Below are 21,623 nucleotides of genomic sequence, written 5' to 3'. Positions count from 1 at the left end.
GAATTGCAAGGATGAAGTTGTTGTGTCTTTCGGCTTTTCCCCGTTAGAGGTCGCCACGGCGGAACTCCAGTCTGCTAATGATTGGCAGTAGATTTTTACGTGCTGAGTTGCCAGCCCTGACGCACAACCTTCAATGAAGGTACACCCATTCATGCATGTCTCCACACAGAAGACGTTTTAGCTGAGAATCGAACAGGACAACGTCTTACTGTGAGGCGACAATGCTACAGCAGCACCACCACCGCAGTTATTGCAAGGATGAAGTGAGTTTTTGTAATTGATTGATTGTTTATTGCATGTAATTGTGGTCTACTTATAGCTGGGTTATGGTCAAATGGTGCCCTAGGCAGGGTAATGGATTCCAAGGCCGCCTCCACCCCCCCCCGGCAGTAGCCATTTTCTTTACATTTATAAATGAGTACAGATATTTGGATTTAATTTAAAAATTTTAATTTCACATTTTATAGCACCAACATGGATAGCAGTTTGCTAAACAAAACAATAGTTTCACAATGAAAACAGACTTTGCATGAACAACAGTAAACTTCTCTGCCTGTGAAACCCACATTCATAGAAAATGCATCTGGCCAATGGCAAATTAAGTTTACCTTTGGGCTTTTTTCAAACAATGGGCCCCCTGCACACATTTTTAGGGCCATGCGTACGTGTGTGTGTTTTTTGATTCACCTTCCAGATTGCATTAAATTATATTCTTTGAATAATACAGCACACTTTTTAGTGTGTTAAATTTGTAGTTTCGAGCATTTTTCTGGTGAGCAATGAAACGAAGCATATGAGCCAAAAATGACAAAACTACCCATTTCAGAACATTTTACCCCAAAACAGCACTCAAACTTCTGTCGTTGCATTTTACCAGTAACAGTCAATCTGAAGTAGTTGACTTAATTTGATCTTCAACCTGTGGGCTACGTATCTGTAATGGGTTCGACTCAGTCACATATCCAGCATCTGATCTGAGCTCAAAGCTCCTTCCCTTACCCATAATGGCCATGTCACTGTTTTGCCTCAGGAAGCTTCCGATTGGGAGCAGCATGACGGTGGCGAGTTCTCTCCAGAGATTCTCACTAAGAAGATCCCTTGCAAACGCACGTGCAAAAGGAGGTACTTAGACACCCCTCCGGAATCACTCACTGAAGACACCAATTTGGAGGAAGGGGAAGGTTCCCCCCAGTCACCCCCCCCCGGGACGTCTCCTTAAGAAACATAATGGAACCCCTTCGCCAGGGGGGGGGGGGCTGGTCTGCCCAGAAACCTACTTCGAGCAAATCTGTGTTCCTTGAGGTATTCAGCACAGGCCCATCTACTTTCTGGGTTTCCCCTCCCACGGATGCCTTAGTGGATCTTTTAACATCTCTGTCGTGGAAGGAACTAGATACGATGGAACCCATCCCAAACCAGCCGGATGAAGTCCTTAGCCCCCTTTTGGATAGGATGTTCTGGAACAAAAGGTCTCCGGTTGATGCTATGGTGGTGGCAGCTGCCACTAAGAAAGAGCTCGCTCAGGAGAGCTTTTTGGTCCATCCTCCTGACAGAGTCAAGGGCATTTGGATTGATCCAGGAAGCAGGTCTATTCTTCAGCCACCTTCTCAGTAAGAGTGCTGAATTACATGGCACATGTGATTTGGCTGCAGCGACACCTAGTTAAGGAGATCGCTGAGTCGACCCCTGATTCTCTGTCGACAGGAGACAAGAAGACATCTGCTCGTATGGCCACTCTGAAGTCACTAACACCTCCATGCGTCTCCTCTCCCATGCTGCTTAGGGAGCCGGTAGGGCAGTCTGTCCAGGCATTGCCATCAGGCGACACACCTGGCTCCGGCTATGTCAGGTCTTGAAACCCTTCAAGGCGTCGTTCACCAATGCCCCGTATGATGGTTCCTCCCAGTTTGGGAAGTCTTTATGCGAGACTTTGGTCCAGAGTGAAAAGGACGGAAAGACGCACTCTGCCATCGGGATCCGCTTCTCCTCCCCTCAAAGATCTTTTTCTAGGAATCAGCAAGGGGCTAAGAAGTTGTGGTTCCAGAAGTCTCGGGCATTTTCCTGGTGCTCTCAGGATTCGCCATCCCCTAGAGGCAGAGGGAGTTTTGATAGATGCCGCCCTAGAGGCAGAGGGGGTCTGAGAAATTATGGGTCTTTAGAACCGTTCTCGGACAGACCTGCACAGCAGCCTTGAAGGGCTGCCCAACTGCTCTTTTCTGGAGGCAGTCAGAGGCCGGTTATCGCTACACCCAATGGAATGGGAGTCCATAACAGATTGTTGGGTGTTGCAGATCGTATCCAGAGGCTATTCAGTCCCATTCCTCGAGCCGCCCCTACCACCGAAACACCTCCCGGACGTTCCACACATGCAGAGGGAGGAAGCAGCAATAGAAATAGAAAAGCTGCTAAGAAACGAATCATCCAACCTGTCCCTCTCGACCAGTCTGGGTCAGGTATTTATTCCAGGTTCTTTTTAGTGCTATAGCACTCTTCAAGAAAAATCTTGATGATTGGATGGGAAATGGGAAATTCACCCCGGGGATCACTTCTATTGCTCTGCTCGACAAGGGGCACAGGAAAATAATTTTCTTGGGTGGCGAAAGCCAGGGTACATTTTTTGGCTAGGCTTGTATGGGCCCTAGGGCCGATAGCCTAGTACCTACCTATGAACCTATGAACAGATGCCCTACGCAGACCGTCTCAAAAAATTCCAGCTTTTCTCCGTCGCATAACGCCTACTCAGAGGTGATTTCTGCCTAACATACAAAGCTATGTCAAACCCAGAGCTTTTGGACATGCTCCACTTAAAGAAATCCCAATCCCTCTGAGCTACATGCTCTAGGGACCTAAACCTTGTCACCACAATAAATGGAACATGCCGGAGGGATAGATTCTTGCCCCAGAGACTTCCCATACTCCGGAATAAACTACTTATCTATATCAAACAAAGCTCCTCATTAGCACTCTTGAAGAAAAATCTTGATGATTGGATGGGAAATAGGAAGTTCACCCTGGGGATCACCTCTGTGGCTCTGCTCGACAGTGGCACAGGAAAATAATTTTCTTGGGTGGCAAAAGCCAGGATACCTTTTTGGCTGGGCTTGTATAGGCCCCAGGGCCGATAGCCTTGTGTACCTACCTATGAACCTATGGAGGGATAGATTTGTCCCAGAGACTCCCCCTGCTCTGGAATAAGGTACCCATATAAGTGAGGCAGAGCTCCTCATTAGTGCTCTTCAAGAAGAATCTTGAGTGGATGGGGAACAGGAAATTCACCCCAGGAATCACTTCTGTGTCCCTGCTCGTCGGAGAGGCAGGTAACTAAATCACATTTGAGGCGCAAGCTAAAACATTTTGGCTAGGCTTATTTATGCCCTAGGGCCAATAGCCTAGTACCTACCTATGAACCTATAGAAAATAGGAGGACCTAAGACCCATTTTGGATCTATCCACCTTGAACCTGTCAGTGGCCAAAGCAAAATTCCATATAGTCATGCTTCAGTCCATCCTGCCCTTCTGTAGGTGAATGACTGGATGTGCTCGATCGACCTCCAGGATGCATACTATACCTGGACGATTGGCTCCTCTCTGCCCCTTCCAAGCATCAACTTTGCCATGCCAGTGACTACTTCCTTCTACTAGCACAGAGGTTGGGCATCAACATCGATCTCAGCAAGTCATCTTTGGTCCTGCTTTAGACCTTAGACTTCACTGGGGCTTGATTAGACACTATTCAGGCAAAAGTTTTACTTAATCCAGACAGGACACACAGTCTGAAGCTATATTTTCTAAAGTCCAATTTCCTACAGCAGAAGCAGTTCTGCAGGTGTTGTAGTCTTTGGCAGCCACTATCAGTCTGCTACCTTTGGCCCGCTTTCACGTGCGGATTCTTCAGTGGACTCTTGCCGTTCAATGGTCCTTGTTAGATCTGCCATCGGCTCATCCTGCTCATATCTCAGAGTGTGCAGGGACTCTTTGGTGGTGGATTCATTCCCCGGACCTGGTTCGGGGAAGTCCTTTTCTCCAGTTGTTCCCCAAGGTCACTGTGACTACAGACTCCTCCTCGCTAGGGTATAGGGGGGCACTGCTTGGGAAGGACAGTTCAAGGCTCGTGGTCCCCATCCGAGACCAGTTTGCATATCAACGTCTTGGAGATGAGGGCGATGCTTTTTACGTTGCAGGATCTCCATGCCCGTCTTCCCCTAAGGATGATTGCCATCCAGACAGACATGTCAGTGGTCTGGTACATCATCAGACAGGAGTGAACCAGTTCTTACCCCCTTTGTCATGAAGACTTGAGAATATGGGAATGGACAGTCTCCACCTGCTGTTTTTTTGGTGGCAACGCACATTCTGAGATGGTCCAGTATTCTAGCAGACAGGCTCAGCAGATCCATCCTAATGGCTTACAAGTGATCTCTGAATCCTTCAGTGGCAGAACAGATCTTTTAAAAGTGGGGTCAGCCTTGCTGCGATCTATTTGCAGCTCCTTTTAACTTGAAATGCAGCGAGTTCTTCGCTCTGAACCCCCCTCAGGGGGAAGCCCCTAGAGACACTTTGATTCATGCTTGGCCTCCCGGTCTCCTGTATGCTTATCCTCCTCTGCCCTTGATACCACAATTTCTTCAGAAAGCTTGCAGGCTGGGATGCTTTGTGATCCTTATTGCCCCATTCTAGCCTCACCAAGTCTGGTTTCCCCCTCAATGGTCTCTTCTAGTAGCTCCATGTTGGATCCAGTTCCGGATCTCGTTTCTCATCCCTCTGGGATTCCCCATCCAGACCTGGGCAGTCTGAAGCTCACAGCTTGGCTTCTCCAGTTCCCACGATTATTATAACAACTGGCTTATCTTCTCCTGTAAAAAGCATTCTGGTGGCGGCTCATAGGACTTCCAGTAGGAGGGTCTATCGTACCAAGTGGAAACGGTTTTCTATATGAGCTTTGAAGCACGCATTGGATCCCTTTACTGCTCCAGTTTCTGCGGTGTTCGAATTCTTTGCAGGGATTTTCAACAAGGCGCAAGTTTGTCCACAGTCAAAGTCCAACTGGCTGCACTTTCTAATTTTCATGTGGGGGAAACATATGACTTTGTTGGCTTTTTCCAAGCTTTGCAAGACCTTCCTTAAGGGAACCTTCTTTCTAAGACCCCCAGTGAAGGATCCTATGCCTCTGTGGGACCTTACTTTGGTGCTTCAAGCTTTAGTCTCACCCCCTTTTGAACCTGCAGCTTTAGTAGATTTGCAATTTCTGTCCTGGAAGACTGCCTTTTTAGTTGCCATTACTTCTGTTAGGAGGGTATCAGAACTCCAAGCATCATTAATCAAGGCTCCTTGTATGATCTTTCATAAAGATAGTGTCTTTGCATATTAACCCATCTTTTCTTCCCAAGGGAGCGTCAGAAGCCAACATTAATCAGATTATCAATCTACCAGTCTTGTTTCCAAATTTGCAGAACAAAGGAGAATAGAAGTTACACTTGTTGGATGTGCATAGGCAATTACGTTTCCATTTGCACAGGACAAAAGCCTTTCGTAAATCTTATCAACTTTTCCTCTCTTGCTCAAAACCCTTTTTAGGGAAACCAGTTTCCAAAGTTGCCCACTGGATTTCCCAATGTATTATTCGGTCGTATTCTGTCATGGGAATTTCTCCGCCAGATCAGGTAAAAGCACATTCGACCAGCTCTGTGGCTACTTCAGTGGACTTTTGGTCTCGAAGGTCATTGGATGATATCTGTTTTGCAGCTGCTTGGTCCTCTTCTCATACCTTCATTTCACATTATAAAGTGGATATTGTATCCAGGAACAGGGCATCCTTTGGCTCTGTCGTGGTCCGGAATATCCTGCCATGAGGGCTATCCAGGTGTTTGGTAGCTGGGGACTCTGTCCCACAGGTTGAAGATCAAATCAAGTCAACTACTTCAGATAAAGAAATTATGTACTCACCATAACGTTCCATCTGAGTAGTTGTACTTCATTTATCTTCAACCATCCCCTCTCCTTCTCCTGACCTTGTTAAAACTGTGTTGACCAAAGATATGTGGAAGTTGGACACCTTAGGGATGTCCTTTATCTTGCTTGGCTACGGTCTTTTTTGGGTTGCCAGTAGTGGCAAGGTCTGTTTGGTCCGGATATGACTTGGACAGTAAACTTGATCTGAAGGGAGGAAGGAGATGTGCATTGTGGGTAAGGGGAGGAGCTTTGAGATCAGATGCTGGATATGTGGCAGAGCTGAATCCATTACAGATCCGTAACCCACTGGTTGAAGACAAATGATGTACAACTACTCAGATTGAACGTTATGGTGAGTACATAACTTATTTTTATGCACAATCTTTGCAGAGGTCATTTGAATAATTACACATTGAAGAGAACTGTAACTAACGAAGTTGTTGTTGCTGACAAACAAGTTTGCATTTCAGTGTTTCATGTGCAAATTCAGTGCCTACTGACCTTGAATAATAAATTGCTTAGAATATGTTAAAAAGAAAAAAAAAATGGTGTGTTGGTAATATTACAATAGAGAATGGCTGGCAAACCCGCAACCGGTTCATAGTTGTTAGGCATTTCATCCAGACGAGGACACTCAGGACTGCAGCACCCCAATCTTCCCTTTATGCTGCCGGGAAGTGTAAGCAATCCTACTAACTGTTGTGGGAAGAGACCCCACAGCCTTCAGCACCAAAAGCAAACATGGAGTTTGCTGCACCACTGACACTGAGCAACACAGCTTTGAAACACTGATATTGACGGACTCTAATCTTTGGTGATTAAAAAAATAAATAAATAAAACTAAAGGAAATCTAGCAGTTGATGGAGGTTTGATTCATTTTGCCTGCCCTTGATTATTAAGGTTCAGGGTTTGACTCTGAGCAGTCACTTAACTAGACAGTGCCACTAACTGGGGCATTTTACACACACACCCACACCTCCATCTGCTGTAAAGAAAAGAGCAGCTGTGCCCCCACCAAAACGGATCCATGCTGCATATATCCATCTTAACTACATCACCCCCAAACCTGTTCTTTATCTAGCTTCTGCTTAAATCTTATGAGCAGTTTAGATGGTGATAGGGCATTCCTAATAAGGAAATTTCTGGGGCTTATGGAAGTCTCAAGGTAAGGAAACTGTTTGCGAGGTCCTAATGCTTGCTGTGTTTGCAGCAGTATCTTTTTTTTTTTTAAGTTACTGGAATACACACACACACACACACACACATATATATATATATATATATATATATATATATATATATATATATATGTGTGTGTGTGTATAAAAATCCTGCTGTAAACACAGCAAGCATTAGGAACTCACAAAGAGCTTTCTTACCTTGAGACTTCCATCTTCTTCTTTCGGCTTTTCCCGGTTATGGGTCGCCACAGCGGATCACCTGTTTCCATTTCTTCATGTCCTCTGCATCTTGCTCTGTCACACCAACCACCTGCATGTCCTCTCTAACCACATTCATAAACCTTATCTTAGGCCTTCCTCTTTTCCACTTACCTGGCAGCTTCATCCTTATCGTCCTTTTCCCAATATATCCAGCATCCCTCCTCAGCACATGTCCAAATCAATGCAATCTCGCCTTTCTAGCTTTGTCTCCAAACTGTCCAACCTGGGCTGACCCTCTAATATACTTATTCCTAATCCTGTCTACCCTCATCACATCCAGTGCAAATCTTAACATCTTTAACTCTTCCACATCCAGCTCTGACTCCTGCCTTTTTGTCAATGCCTCCGTCTCCAACCCATATAACATAGCTGGTCTCACTACCCTTTTGTAGACCTTCCCTTTCACTCTTACTGGTACTCGTCTGACTTCCATAAGCCCCAGAAATTTCCTTATTAGGAATGTCCTATCATCATCTAAACTGAAGTGAACTTTAGGTGATTTGGTCTCTCTGAAATCACTGTCAGAGAAATGAGTTTTAGGTGAAGTAAAGTAGACCCATATATATCTATATCTATATCTATATCTATATCTATATCTATTATTGTCTAGTTTGGTCTTATATTATTCGGTAAAACCAAACTAGGTGGGGAGCTACTCATCCCAGTGTGGCTGTGGGTGTGCTTGCAGTGTTAGTTGCTATTCTGTTATTTTGTTACTGTAAGTTGTTGATGAACTGATGACGGTCCCTTCCAGTTCTACTTTAATGTAGGGCAGTTGCTGCTGGTTACTAGTGTAGCTATTATATCGCATTAAACCGTCGTGAATCCTCCAGGTATTTCTCCAGGATCATCTAGTTGATGCCTAAGCATCATCTTAAACAACTTTTTTTTTCCATGGGGTTGGGATATCACATCAATATTAGTCAATGTGATCAAATTGCCTAGAGCCAATGTTTACATTGCTGAGTGGCTAGCCCTGATTGTTGCTTTTTAATATTTACCTTAATTTCAAAAGCCTACTTCCTACAAACTATTGAAAAATTTCATCTTAAAAGCATAAATGATCGACACATCTGTGTAGATATTTGACCTTTGTCTTGTATGGGTAAAGAGATAATACGTGATGTTAAGTTGTGTTATCTCAGCCATTCTGTCTGATTGGTTCGTCGGAGCCGCACTTCCCACTCCACCTCGGCCACTCTCAAAAGTTCGAGAGCCCAGGCCACCCGGCCCGCCCCTCCCCTTTATATCCCTAGGAGCTAGGCTTTCAGATCTCGTCAGAGGGTTGGCACCGCTCAGGTTGGCTGCTTCTACCGGTTCCCCGTGAGTGGTGAGTGTTATCTAAAAGTTATTCTTTTTTTCCCTTTCCCTTTAACCTCTATTTTAGTTAATTAGATAATCATATTTATCCCGATTTTCTTTCCTTTTTTTCCGCTTTTATTAAAACCTTCCCTGGTTCCCCCTCCTCCCTTGCCTCTTCCCTGTTACTTGTAGTTACTTTTTTTTACTTAATTTTTTTGTTTTTGTTAATTATTTTATTATTAATTTTAGTATTAATAATTATTTAATAATTTTTCTGACAGGGTATAACTGGTGTGTTGGTGTACCTGCCAGTCTGTCAGTTAGGATAGAAGCAAGGGAAGATGTCAGAAAATGTCAAGCAGGTGATGAAAATGTCTCTCGAATGTCTCTGTGTTTTGTAATTCCTCTTGTGTCTTGTGCTGTCCAACCACCTGCCAGTGTGCTGGTCCTGCAGGAGAGGGGTCCTGCAGAGAGGTCCTGCAGGAGAGAAACAAGTTAATTCCCTAAAGTTAAACCAATCAGTTCCAGTTTAGTTTCCCCAGGAAGCCCTAAGGCCCGCTTCTGGAGGCCCGACCCTGAGCCGAGACCTTGCCCTGTTCAACTCCAGCTTATCGGGTTCGCCGAGCCGATAAGACTCAGTCCACAGTTTTCTGTGTCGGGTTCAATGAGCCGAAAGGTGTTTGAGGTACCCCCGTGGTCGGCCTCATTCGGAGCCGACAACCTACAAGAGGTCTAGGGAACCTTCTCATGGTCTCCTCATTCCTCTCCTGCCCCAACCCTCCTAAAGTTACGGCTGTAAGGTCTGACCATCATAGGCTCCTCGGGCTCGCCGACCATGGTGGTCAGAGGTGGTGAGGAGACCACAGAAGTCCGCTACACTAGCCCAGGCACTCAGAGCCCCGACTCCATCCGTCGCCTCACTGTCGGTGTCCATCAATCCATCAACCCTTCCTCTTTTGAGAGGCCGTGAGGAGTTCGACGCCGTCGAGATCAGATTGGTTCGATTGCCGACAATTCCGTCTGCTCCGCGCTTTCTTCGGCTCCGTGGAATTCGGAGACTCTCGACTCCGGGGTCCCCTCGGTGAGAGGCCCTCCCCATTGTCCGACTGGGTCTCCTCTCGCACTTTCAAGGCCCACCATTCGGGCCACATCGCCTGGTGCCATCATCATCCATGCTCCTCGGGGGTCCTTAGTCGTGGAGCGGGACCTCTGGGTGCTTTCACCTTGGGGCTGAGGTCATGGAGTGTGTTGTGCCTGGCTCTACTCACAGTCGTGGCAGCTCCAGCCCCTCCTCCCTGCTGCCTCAGCCAGCTGCTCCCTCACCTCATCCCGCAGGCCGAGAGCTCCTCCTCAGGAGCTGCCAGGGATTTTATCCTCAGGGAGGCCTCCTGGAGGCCTCACTCTGCAGAAGCAGAAGAGCCCCAAGTGCAAGAGGAGAGGGAAGCACCTCACCTGAGTCTATCACCATCGACACAGTCATGGATGATTCTGAGGGTTCCCCTGCCTCTTCTCCTCTTGTCCTTCTTGCAGACGAGATGGAGATCCCTCCTCCAGGGAAAAGCCTAGCCCTCAACCCTTCGGAGGGAGGATCTCATCTGTGTATCTTGAGGCATTTGGCCTTCCACCTGGGTTCCCCTGGGTGCGACCCCCTTGACCCCTGGTTAAGGCGCGGACGGCCCTGATCCAGCTCGGCCCACTCCAGGAGACCTCCCCATTCATCACAGCTCCATCAGACAAGCAACTTTTATCAATCACACAAGATTCAGACAATCAATGTGGATCACAAAGCTATGGCTGTATGATCCTTCAGTGACCTGGAAGGATCCCAACAAGGATGTCCATCCACCCAACAAGTAATGATGGCGGATGGATAGGAATCGCCAAGGAAATGGATCTCTCTGAATTACCTGTTTACCATGCCTGCCTGAAAAGGACTTGCCATTTCACTGCCTTCTTCAAAGGGACTTCCACCAAGGAAGCGAGCGTGAAGAAGAGGAATGAACACGCAGCTGGCTATCCTTAGAGATTTGAACTCCCCATGCGCCTCCTTATGCGCCATTTCCATGCGAGCTGCGCTCTCTTAACTGGCCGCCCTCACGAGGCACGCCTGATGAGGCTATGCAACTTTTGGCGGAACTTTTCTGGACGATGCTAACACGAACTTTGCGGATGGATTTTCAAGACGGTCCAAGGCCCTTCACCCCTTTGATGGATCATCTCTTTTTGGTCCTCAAGTCTGCCGCCGGAGTCCTGCTGACTTCTACTTCGCCGCCCCAAAGGCCAGAAGGGTGGAGTCCTGCTTCTCCGTGAACAGGCCCAAAGGACAGCAGGGCACAGAGTCGAAACCTACCAGACAATCTCGCCTGGACGAGGGACTGGTAGACGCAGCTTAGGTCGTTTCCAGAGGCAGAGGCCAGGCACCGGAAATGTTTCCTGACAAGCCCAGGCAGGGGGCTTCCCAGAACCAGAGACCCATGGAGCTCCCTCCCGGGGAAGCACTTTCACATCCCCTGAGGTCCTGGCTATCCCTGACTCAAGACAAAGGGGCAAGGGTCCACCATCATTTCTAAGGTGGGCTTATCCCCTGACTCAAGACAATGATCAGTCAATCATTCTTCCAGATTCTATCCCATTCTTCGGGATCCATATCAGCCAAAAAAAATCAAATCTGTTGCAAAAAGAGGGATTCAGCTAGTGTCAGCAGACCAATTCAAAAAGACTGTCCAAAAGAGCAATTCAGCCAGTGTCAGCAGACCAACGACCAAATTTGGAAACTAAAACTTGAATTTATCAGTCAAGAAAAACAGGGACTGAGACCAACGCCTCTGATCCATCAGAACAGATTGGGAAAAGAGAACAGGATGTGTCACTCTGACCTCCAGCAATCCCATTCTCACATAAAAGGAATATTTCCAGAAGATGTCTCTAGATCAGGCTGGGACAGATTATTCACAATTCAAATCCTCCTGCCTTCCAGAAATCACCACTGCTTCCGGGTGTTTACCAAATGCATCATTTCAGTAGCCTCACCTGGTCTCACCAAGACCCCCGTGTTTCCACAAATGAAGTACATAAGTAGCTTCTCACCTTCAAGCATCTCATTCTAATGCTTCTTGGATACTTTCGCTTCTCCATCTCCTGTATTTCAATAAATTAAGTACTTAAAGTTTTGTCAAAACTCTACATTTCAAAGATTATAATTCAAAATTTTTGTCACCTAAACAAGTCTGCAACACTAACGAACCAAATGATATCTATCATTCAAATATGGTGTCACTTCTAGGCTCCAACAGAGCCAAAGCCAGGTTGATCCTAGCAGGTGTTGGGAAAACAATCAGCGGTCATACCTCTCAGGTCAAAGGCTCTCAACCACATGCGAGCCCTTAAGTGGATGCTCATAAAGCAATGGTCATACCAGGCCTTTGCCATATGCTCACACTCATATGGATCCTCAAGCCGCAAAAATGGTCTCATGCAATGTCTCATCCCAGGCTCCTGGGAACTCTCACATTTGTTCCACCTCCTCCGTTGCTACTCTGACCACGGATGCCTCCTGATCGTTTGTTCTCCCCTGTTCCTGTTGCAGGATAACCAGGGCACACTCCTCCTCAACGGGGCTAGGCATTATCAGGGAGTTCTGAGATGTCTCGGCACATTTTAACTTGCAAGAGCAGTGCTTTTCTCCCTTGTCGAAACGAATGCATCCAGCTGGACAATATTCTGAGCCAGTGGTACAATAACAAACAAGGCGCCCATCAAGAATCTTCCCCCAGAACGATTGTAGCACAGACAGACAATATGTGGCGATGTGGTTCAGCTGCTTTCTGATAGCAACGCACTCATATACCCCTCCAATCACATTGCGGACACTGTGGGAGCTGGGCTCATGCCTCACAGGTGGTCTCTCACTCACTCTACCGGTCCTCAGTCCAATCTCAAGTGGGATCAGTTTTGCTCTGTATCTTTCTACTCTCAACTCTGCAAGTGCATTTCCTACTCACTCTATTCCCTTTACTTCTCCAACTCAGTAGACGCTACCAACTCTTTGGCCTCTATTCTTCTCGCAAGTGCCCTCTATTCCCATACCTCTTCCAAGTACCAGGGAAACTGATTAGTCAGAAGGCCTCATTGCCACTTGGCCCTGGACTCTCCCTATTGCCCTCTCCCTTCTGATCTCATTTTGAGCCACTGCGGATCACCTACCAGTTCCATTGTGGAAATCCTGTTCTAGTGTGGGATCTTATCGCCTCCTCTTTCTTTCTTTCATCGTGTTCTTTCTTTGAGTCTGTGGAAGCTTGGCTTTTCAAATTTTATCTCACTCGAGCCAGTCTCTATTGATCATCCTCCCTGTCTTTCCACCGAAAGATTCATTTATAAGTGGAACGCTTCTCATATTGCTAGCAAGAAAGGACATATTTCCCTTCAATGCTTCCATTGAACTAGATCTTGATTTTCTACCTGAACTCTTCCATAGTCCTTGTGGAAAGGAGTCTTCTAAGGGTTCAATTGGCAGCTATTTCTAATTTCCATGTCCATTAAACTAAATCTTCCCTATCTTCCTTCACCTTCGCATCTCCTTTTTTGAAAGGAGTTTTTCTCCATTCAACCTCCAGCTATTTTAATCCTCCTTCTCCTTATAAGAAATCCTCCCTAACTGCTTTTGAACTTTTCAGTTTTCTCTTTGCAGCTTCATCCCTATTGAAGTTATTATCTTGGAAACTCTTCTGGTGGCTCTCACATCTTGCTTCGGAATTTTTCCACTTCAAGCACCCAGTCATGGCTCTTCTTATTTTCATGGAAAACTCTATCTTGTTTCCTTACATCAGAACCCATTCTTTCAGTTAAGGTCAAGTCAACATTGCGCTCCCTTCAGATTCTTGACCTCCAAACCAATTTCTTTTTACTAATATTCAATTCTTTCTGAACAAAAATTACTCTACTGCCAAGATGTCTATCTCCAATTAAGGTACTAACCTGTCTACCAGAGTATTACTATTCAGAAAAACTGAAAAATTGTTCTGACTATGCGTTCACAATTAAGACTCTATTTAGAAAATTTATTATCCAGCCAAAAGAATTTCTGATATCTTGATGTTTATGATTAGAAGTGAAAGGGACTTAAGTTGGCCAAAGCCCATTAAACCAGAGCTTTGGCTACTTTCATTTTCCACTGCAGACTGCCCATTGACACCACCAGCAAGACACCTAAAGGCTACTCACCTTTAGCTTTGGCTAAGTCTCATTAGCTTAGGCATAGAGCCACTTGTTCACCAAGTCAGGTTAGGCGGCTATAGGCCACCCCTTTTGGTTTTCTTTCTGTCCATAGAGCTTATTAGCTTCTATAGATAGATTAAGGCTGGTTCCACTGGTCCATCCAGGACCATAACGCCCACAGGAGCTGTCTTCGCTAGGACCACCTGTCCCACCCTCCTTCCCCTGGCCTGACGCCTGTTTCAGAGTTGTGACTGACTCTTCTTTCTACACCCTTTCTTAGCCGCTCGTTGTCATATTTCAGTTCTTTCCTTAGGTCACCCTTCTTCCTGTTCTTAGAGGTGGATTCTGTTTGTGAGTTATACTGTTGACCTGATTCTTCAGGTTAGCTTTAGAACCAGGATGCATATTTTATACTGTTTTTGTGCATAGGTGAAGGGGAGCCCTTTCGGGTGGAACCAACCTCGAGCTTTTAGAGGGAGCCGAAATGAGCCGAGGGGAACCCAACCTACAAACCAAGAAGAAGTAGAAGAGCTCAAGCAACAGTGGATCGCTATGGTAAGAACGACGGTGGAACCAACTCTCGAAGCTTAGAGACAAGGGTCGGAGCCGAGGGTCGGGTTCAAACTTCTATTTCTTATACTGATGTACGTTTTCATAACTTATTACTTTCCTAAATATCTCAACAGCCAAGAGAAGAGGACAGAACTGCTTAGCCTCCTATGAAAACCCATAGCTAGATGAAAGGTGCTACTGTGAGAGAGTGTCTGTGTGGTTTACTTTCATATAGTCGATCACACATGATTGACTGGCCACTTAAGCAAAGTGTTTCTGCGAAACCGCGAAATGATCCAAATATTGAAATAATGTTGAAGTCGACATTTCCGGCCGTGCTACACCTCCACACCAATGCTACCATGGGTCAAAAAGGGGGTGAGGTTTTGCCGTTTGGTTATGTGGAATTCGACTTTGGAGATGTTCGCACTTCAGGTTTTGTGGAAGCGGTTTCGCCCATAGTAGGAGCGGCGACACGAAGGTAAACAGTCTGTGTAGCATGAGTTTTAATGGAGGTATACAAATCTTTGCAAAAATTATTTTACTGACTTATGTTGACTTACAAATCCATTTTAACATCTAGAATCTAATGAATGCTACGACTGTAAAGACTGATTTGTTTTGAACAGTTTGTTGTGTATACTTTTTAATAGCCATGGTTCTAGAGATATGGACATTGTCAGAAAGCTCAGGCTGCATCTATTAAAACTTCCAGAACTCCATTGGGGGGAATGAGGTATGATTCGACAGTTTGGCTTTTCAGATGAATTTGTGCTGTAAGAAAATAGTTTAGTCTATCTGCATGATGATTGATATTGTTAGGTAGAGGCCCAGATATTTTAAGAAATGTTGTAGGAATATATGCTTTTATGGTGAGTAACCTTACACAGTAGTATGTTTCCTATGTTTCGATGTCAGAAAGGAAAAGCTATTCAAATTTCTAACATTGAAGTATTTTTTTTCTAGAGACAAAACTGATGACTCTGCCAACAAAGCTGATAACAAATCAGGTAATTATTTTTAAATACATGCACTTTTTTTTTTTGCTTTGGTGATTTTTGTTTTCCTTTGGCAAGCTTCTGTTAGTACAAAGTAGCTTTGTGTCTCAAGAATATGGTTGTCATGTTTGAGTTTGGATGTTTAACTTTGCCTTGAATTTCTATTCTTTTTCATAAATATAGTTTCCAAAAATATGGAGAATGCAGTATGTTGAATGTGTAAATGTGATTGTGAGATATCTCATGACATTTGTCATCAGACCTTGGTTCTGAAATGACCACTATATGACCACTATAATGGGGAAATCTCTTTTCCTCCTTGGTGTAGCAACCTTGTAGTTGATTGTAAGGGGGTGTAGGAAACGCAGCACTTCCCCTCTGCATTAGGTTTGCTTGGCGTGTTTCTTTTTTATGTTCACACTTAATCTAATACAAAATGGTATGTGAAACAGAAACTCTGGAGTACCTGTTGTACACGTCAGTGCTGTATATTTTCGAATGCTGCATAAGGTTAATAACAGACCAAAAAAATCTTTGTTGATAGCACAGTGTCTCGCATCTCTGAGAATCTCCTATCGTTATGATAAGCTTCTGTTCCTCATTGTGATGTTGAGTTATACACTAAATGAAACGGTGGCATTTTGATGGGGTCTAGCTCCACGGTGATGGATGCCACAGTCTTCATGATGTTCGCCTTTGCATTGTTTCACAATGGTTAATGATGGGCATACTTTGAGGGACAACCGGCACACACTTAATCCGTCTCCTGTGAATGGTTGTCTGTTGCATTCAACTCTGGCTGTCGGAATTCCCCAGCATGTCTGGCAAAATAAATATCTGTGCATCACTTGTTAACACAGTAGGTGCCGCATCTTAATTGACCTGCTGGAAGATGCTGACTCTTGGCTAGAAGGTAAATTGCAGGACTCGTGAATGAGTGCTTTGTGTATCCAGTAGTTTATCACTGCGTGAATCGGTAAGAGTGCACAGATGTTCCTGAGCAGAAGACCATTCATATATCTGGCTCATGAGTGGTAGCATGGTCCATAGATTTTCCTGCTTCTGACTTTAATGTTCAGAAAGAACTAAATGAACGTACCATCATAGGTTCAGAATTCCGTTAAAACCAAATAACTTAAAAAAATCTGTGATAAAACCATGGCAAAACATAGTACAAGTGGAAGGATAAGCGCTTTCTGCCTTAGCCTTCTTCAGATCCTACCCGAACATCCGGTGAACATCCTTAAAAGCAGTTGTTATCCAGTCACCTAATTCAGGAAGCCCATTGTTGTTGTAAACTTAGAGCCAATGGAAATGCCTTTAGAAGCGAGCCTCTACATACTCCCATCAGAACTAAAAGGGGGACACCTCCGAAGAGGCCTATCCACCTTGTTCATAGGTAGGTACTAGGCTATCGGCCCTAGGGCCTATACAAGCCCAGCCAAAAAGGTACCTTGGCTTTTGCCACCCAAGAAAATAATTTTCCTATGCCACTGTCGAGCAGAGCCACAGGAGTGATCCCCGGGGTGAATTTCCTATTTCCCATCCAATCATCAAGATTTTTCTTAGAGTACTAATGAAGAGCTTTGTTTGATATAGATAGGTAGTTTATTCCAGAGTATGGGAAGTCTCTGGGACAGGAATCTATCCCTCCGGCATGTTCTGTTTATTGTGGTGACAAGGTTTAGGTCCCTAGAGCGTGTAGCTCTGAGGGATTGGGACTTTAAGTGGAGCATGTCTAACAGCTCTGGGTTTGACATAGCTTTGTATGTTAGGCAGAGATCACCTCTGAGTAGGCGATATGCGATGGAGTAAAGCTGGAGTTTTTTGAGATGGTCTGCGTAGGGCATCTGTTTGAGGCCAGTAATTCTCTTTGTGAGGTATTTCTGCGGCCTTTCCAGTTGTTGTAGATGCCTTGTGATGTACATACCAAAAGGGGCGTTAAACTCTATAATGGGTGTAATGAGTGATGAGTAGAGGGGAACAATGACCTCTTTTTTTTTTCTGGATGAGAAACCTTTTGTGATGAGGTGTGCCACGTAGAAGGATTTCCTGACTACTGTGGCAATGTGTTTATCAAAGGAGCGACTACTGTCCACCTGTGTCCCAAGGTCTCTTATCACACTATTGGTGTTACGTATACTACCACCTATGTTGTAGTTCATGGGTACAGAGTTTTTACCAAAGGGGATGACAATGCACTTTTTGGCATTGAGCTTGAGGCCATGGCTTTGACACCAGGCATCTGTCTCAGGGATGCCCTTTTGTAGGATGTCCACATCTTTAGGAGTTTTGATTATGGCTCCTAGTTTGCAGTAATCTGCAAACTTTGTTAGCCAAAGACCTTCTGTGTTGGCGTGTACTTCAGAGAAGTAGATTCCAAACAGGAGAGGACCCAGGACTGAACCCTGTGGTGCTCCACTTGTCACTGGTCTGAAGTTGGATTTGGAGTCTGCTACTTTCACAGTGTGGGTTCTGTCAGTGAGCCAGTTGGCAACCCATCTTGTGACATAGGGATTTATACCTAGTTTAGTGAGTTTATCTATAATTCCAGAGTGGGGGATGGTGTCGAGCCTTGGCAAGATCTAGATGGGCTGTGTGAACCACCTTACCCTCGTCTACGGCTTTGGTGACTGCTTCAAAGAAGTCTGTCAGGTTTAGGAGACATGATCTGCCTTTTACAAACCCAAACTGAGTGGGGTCCAGAGTTTGGAGATTACCAATGTCTTTGTTTATAAGTTCCATGATGATACATTCCATGGCCTTGCAGACCAGGCTCGTCAGGCTAATGGGGCGGTAGTTCCTGGGGTCCTTGGTGGCTTCCCCCTTGTGGAGTGGGATAACAGTCGCTGTGCCATTCAGTGGGTCCGAAGTCTGAGGTGAGGCTATGACTGAACATGGTACTTGGGTGGGGTGCCAGTTCGTTCTGTAGTTCATGTAGAACGCAGCCTGGGATGTTGTCTGGTCCCATGGATGCTGTGTTCTTGGCTTTGGAGAGTGTGGTTTTTACGTGTGCAGCCGTGATTACAGGAACTTTGCATTCTTCCGGTATAGAGATGTGCTCTTTAGGGGGTGAGAGGGGGGTAAAGTTAGCACTGAACCTATCTGCCAGGATGTTGGCAATATCAGTTGGGTCTGTTTATTTGGTGCCATTGTGCTGCAACTCAGAGAAGATCTGAGTGTTGCCATTGAGATTCTTGACATAACTATAGAATGCTTTGTGGTTGTCTTTAGAATCAGTGGCGATTTTTTTTGTAACTAGCGTTGGAGGATTTTATCAGGGATCACAGCCTCTTACTGAGGCTGACCAGGGAGCTCCTCCACTCATGAGATTTTACTCTCTTTTGCAACAGTTTCTTCCTTCTGTTATACAGTTTGTTTATGGCAGGGGACCACCAGATTGGCCTCCTTTTTTTGGAGGATAGCGTCTTGGTTCTGTTTGGGATAGCACGATCTGTGCACTCGTGTAAGTGCTTATAAAGTGCAATTGTTTAGGATTCAGTAGTCGTAACTGTATTGTCCATCTGCATGGATGTCATGAAGTGCGCCACTTTTGTCTTAGGAAGCATAAAGTTGGCTTTGGAGAAATTTTTTACCATGGTTTCCTTAATGGGGGGTGGGGGCAGGATGTGGATATCTAGGGTAATTCGCTTATGGTCAGATTGGACCAATGAGGCGTTGACTTCAGGTGTGGAACAAGGGTCACTCATGTTGGTAATGACTAGATCTAGGATATTGTTGCCCCTGGTGGGGGTGTGGATAAGTTGATCCAGGGCATTGGAGTTTATGGATTCCAGAAAGCGTTGAACGAAGGAGTTGGTACATGATTAGTTTTCCCAATTAATGGTGGGGTAGTTAAAATTGCCCATTATTATGGTGTTTGGTTGAACCCGAATATTTTCCAGTACGTCCAGAAAAGAGGACTGGGATGCCTGGGGCATGGTGGGGGATCTTTAGCAAGCTACAATTTGAATTGCAGTTTTGCCCAGAGTTAGTTGCACTTGGATAAACTCGGCTGCATTATGCTGAGCAACTAGCCTAGAGGTGTGGATATCCTTAATGAATATGGACACACCTCTGCCTTTAGTGTGCCGGTCCATTTCTAGAAATAGACTAGCCTTAGTCTACAAGCCTACACTCTTGGTACTGAGTTATAATACAAGAGGTGGGGAATTACATTATAGCATCAAAGATGACGAAATTAAGGACTGTTTACACATTCGGGTTGAATGATCTAGTATCATTGGAGCCGTTATTTAACAAACATGACAGAATGGTAATGGTTCTTACAAGGCTAGTCTTCGTCCGGTCATTTCTTTCGGTTTGTTGTTGTTTGGACTACTTTTAGTAGCGTCACAATCTTTTTCTTGTGACTTTAAAATGTTGGTAGTTGGGGGTGGGGGTAGGTGCATTATCCATCCTTCACAATTTATAGTTCATATAGGTTACACTTCACTTTACTGGGGTACAAAGTATTCACATCGGATTTTGGAAGTGGGGCTTTATGTATGCACTTTTGCAGAGAAGTTAGTAATGAACTGCCATACGTGTGTCTGCATGTGCTGATCTCCTCCTGTACTTATGAGGACACATGCCCACACCCGTAGTCTTTTTCAGAGAATGACAAGGGTAATGACGGAGTAGTGTCTCTGCTTTTCACTTTGAGGGAAGGAGTGTTCCTCAGGATGCTAGTTTTGCCCAGCCTCTAGTTGAATGATTGATTCCTGGGACCAATCAGTCTGATCTCAAGAGTGACTATTCCTTGTGAAGAAAGTCAGTTTTGTGAGGTTGCCTAGCTTAACTTTGTGTCAATGACTTAGTGATTGCTTTTGAATTAGGTATGTGGCTGCCCAGGATAGTGTGGTTGCAATTGTCTTCCCTCGAGGAGGAATTCTGGAACAGTGTCCTGGAAGCTCACTTTAATAGAGAGCAACTTTTCAGACATGCTATTGCAGGCCTCGAGAGGCATTGGGTATTCACCATTTCAGAATCTATCCAGCCCCTAAGGAGGAAGGAAGTTGTGTTGTAGGTTGAAGAAAGCACTTGAGTCTCTCAGGCCTGTCTTTTCTCAGTGTCAAGTCTGCAAATGGTATGAATCCAGTGGTTGCTTTGTAGTCCTGACTCCAATTTGGACCATTCTTTGGGGAAGGGGGCAGTTTACAAAGCTCACCTTTGCTTGGAAAGTCATCCCAAAGCATAAATGGGTTCTAGACTTGGTTTGTCTTGGCCCCATCATAGAGCTCACCAGTTCTCATCTGGAAATATCTCCATGTTTATACCAGTTCATCTTGGTGTAGCTTTTGCGACAGAACAAGGTATAGCTGGGAAAGGGTACTTAAAAGGGGCTTTGTGTTTGAAAAGAGGTTACCCAATTTATTTATAATTCTTCTTGGTCCGTGGTTATGCATTCAGTCCCATACTGGCCCTCAGCAACTTCATCCAGCATACCCATTATGTTTCATTCTGTAGAGTTTCCATGTAAATTTTAGTTTGTTGCAATACACCTAGAATGGTATTGCTGTATATGAGAAGTATATTTTGGCACAACATGGTGTGGGTTTCATTAAGGAGATAACTTTCAGTACAGAATGTGGCTTTGCGTGGAATGATGATCATGTGTTAACCTGCTTGGATAAATGGCTTATGGTAACCTTATCTGAGACTCCCTAGCAGTATCTTTGCTGTGGTTGTTGCCCAGATGCAATTGGCAGATGTCCTCTTTGCCTACTTTTGAAAGTCTAGGCATCATAGGAGTGGACTTGGACACTTTCTGTTGTCCCAAGACATCATGGCTTTGGCTACCTTATGAGGGCACCTCTTGGGGTCTAGCTCCATATTCTGTTGTACCTTCTTGTTTTTTATGGATGCCACTGTTTTCAGAAGGATGTTTGCATACCTCAGATGTGGATGCTGCAGTGGGTTAACAGGTGTCCGTGGCTGAAGAGCTGCCATGTACTCATTACAGCCAAGTGACGTCTACAGGCGTTTCTGCAGTTATCTCCTATTGGTTCTCTAGGCGTCAAATATTGTTGGACACTGGGATTATTTTTTTCCTCTTTGTTAAAAAGTGTTTGTTAGAATTGTAAGGTGATAAATTTATTTTTTAAAGGCAGAAGCCACACCTACTGGGAGTTAAAGGTATACACTCAAAAGAGCTCTGCTGGA

The 21,623-nt window shown here is 45.0% G+C and overlaps 1 protein-coding gene across 1 annotated transcript in view; it reads left to right on the top strand.

Annotated features, from left to right (window-relative positions):
- Nucleotides 1-21,623, top strand: part of CLSPN (claspin) — a 699,079-nt gene that overhangs the window by 198,124 nt on the left and 479,332 nt on the right. Inside the window, exon 10 of the mRNA XM_044059962.1 lies at nucleotides 15,427-15,470. Within this exon, the coding sequence (XP_043915897.1) occupies nucleotides 15,427-15,470 (44 nt within the window). The remainder of the gene's footprint in view (nucleotides 1-15,426; nucleotides 15,471-21,623) is intronic.

The sequence above is a fragment of the Protopterus annectens genome, chromosome 1.part2 (genome assembly GCF_019279795.1).
Source record: "Protopterus annectens isolate FY-2018-M chromosome 1.part2, PAN1.0, whole genome shotgun sequence".
NCBI classification, from domain to species: Eukaryota; Metazoa; Chordata; order Ceratodontiformes; family Protopteridae; genus Protopterus; species Protopterus annectens.
Note: the sequence above shows the minus strand (reverse complement) of the source record. Positions and strands in the feature narration are given on the sequence as shown.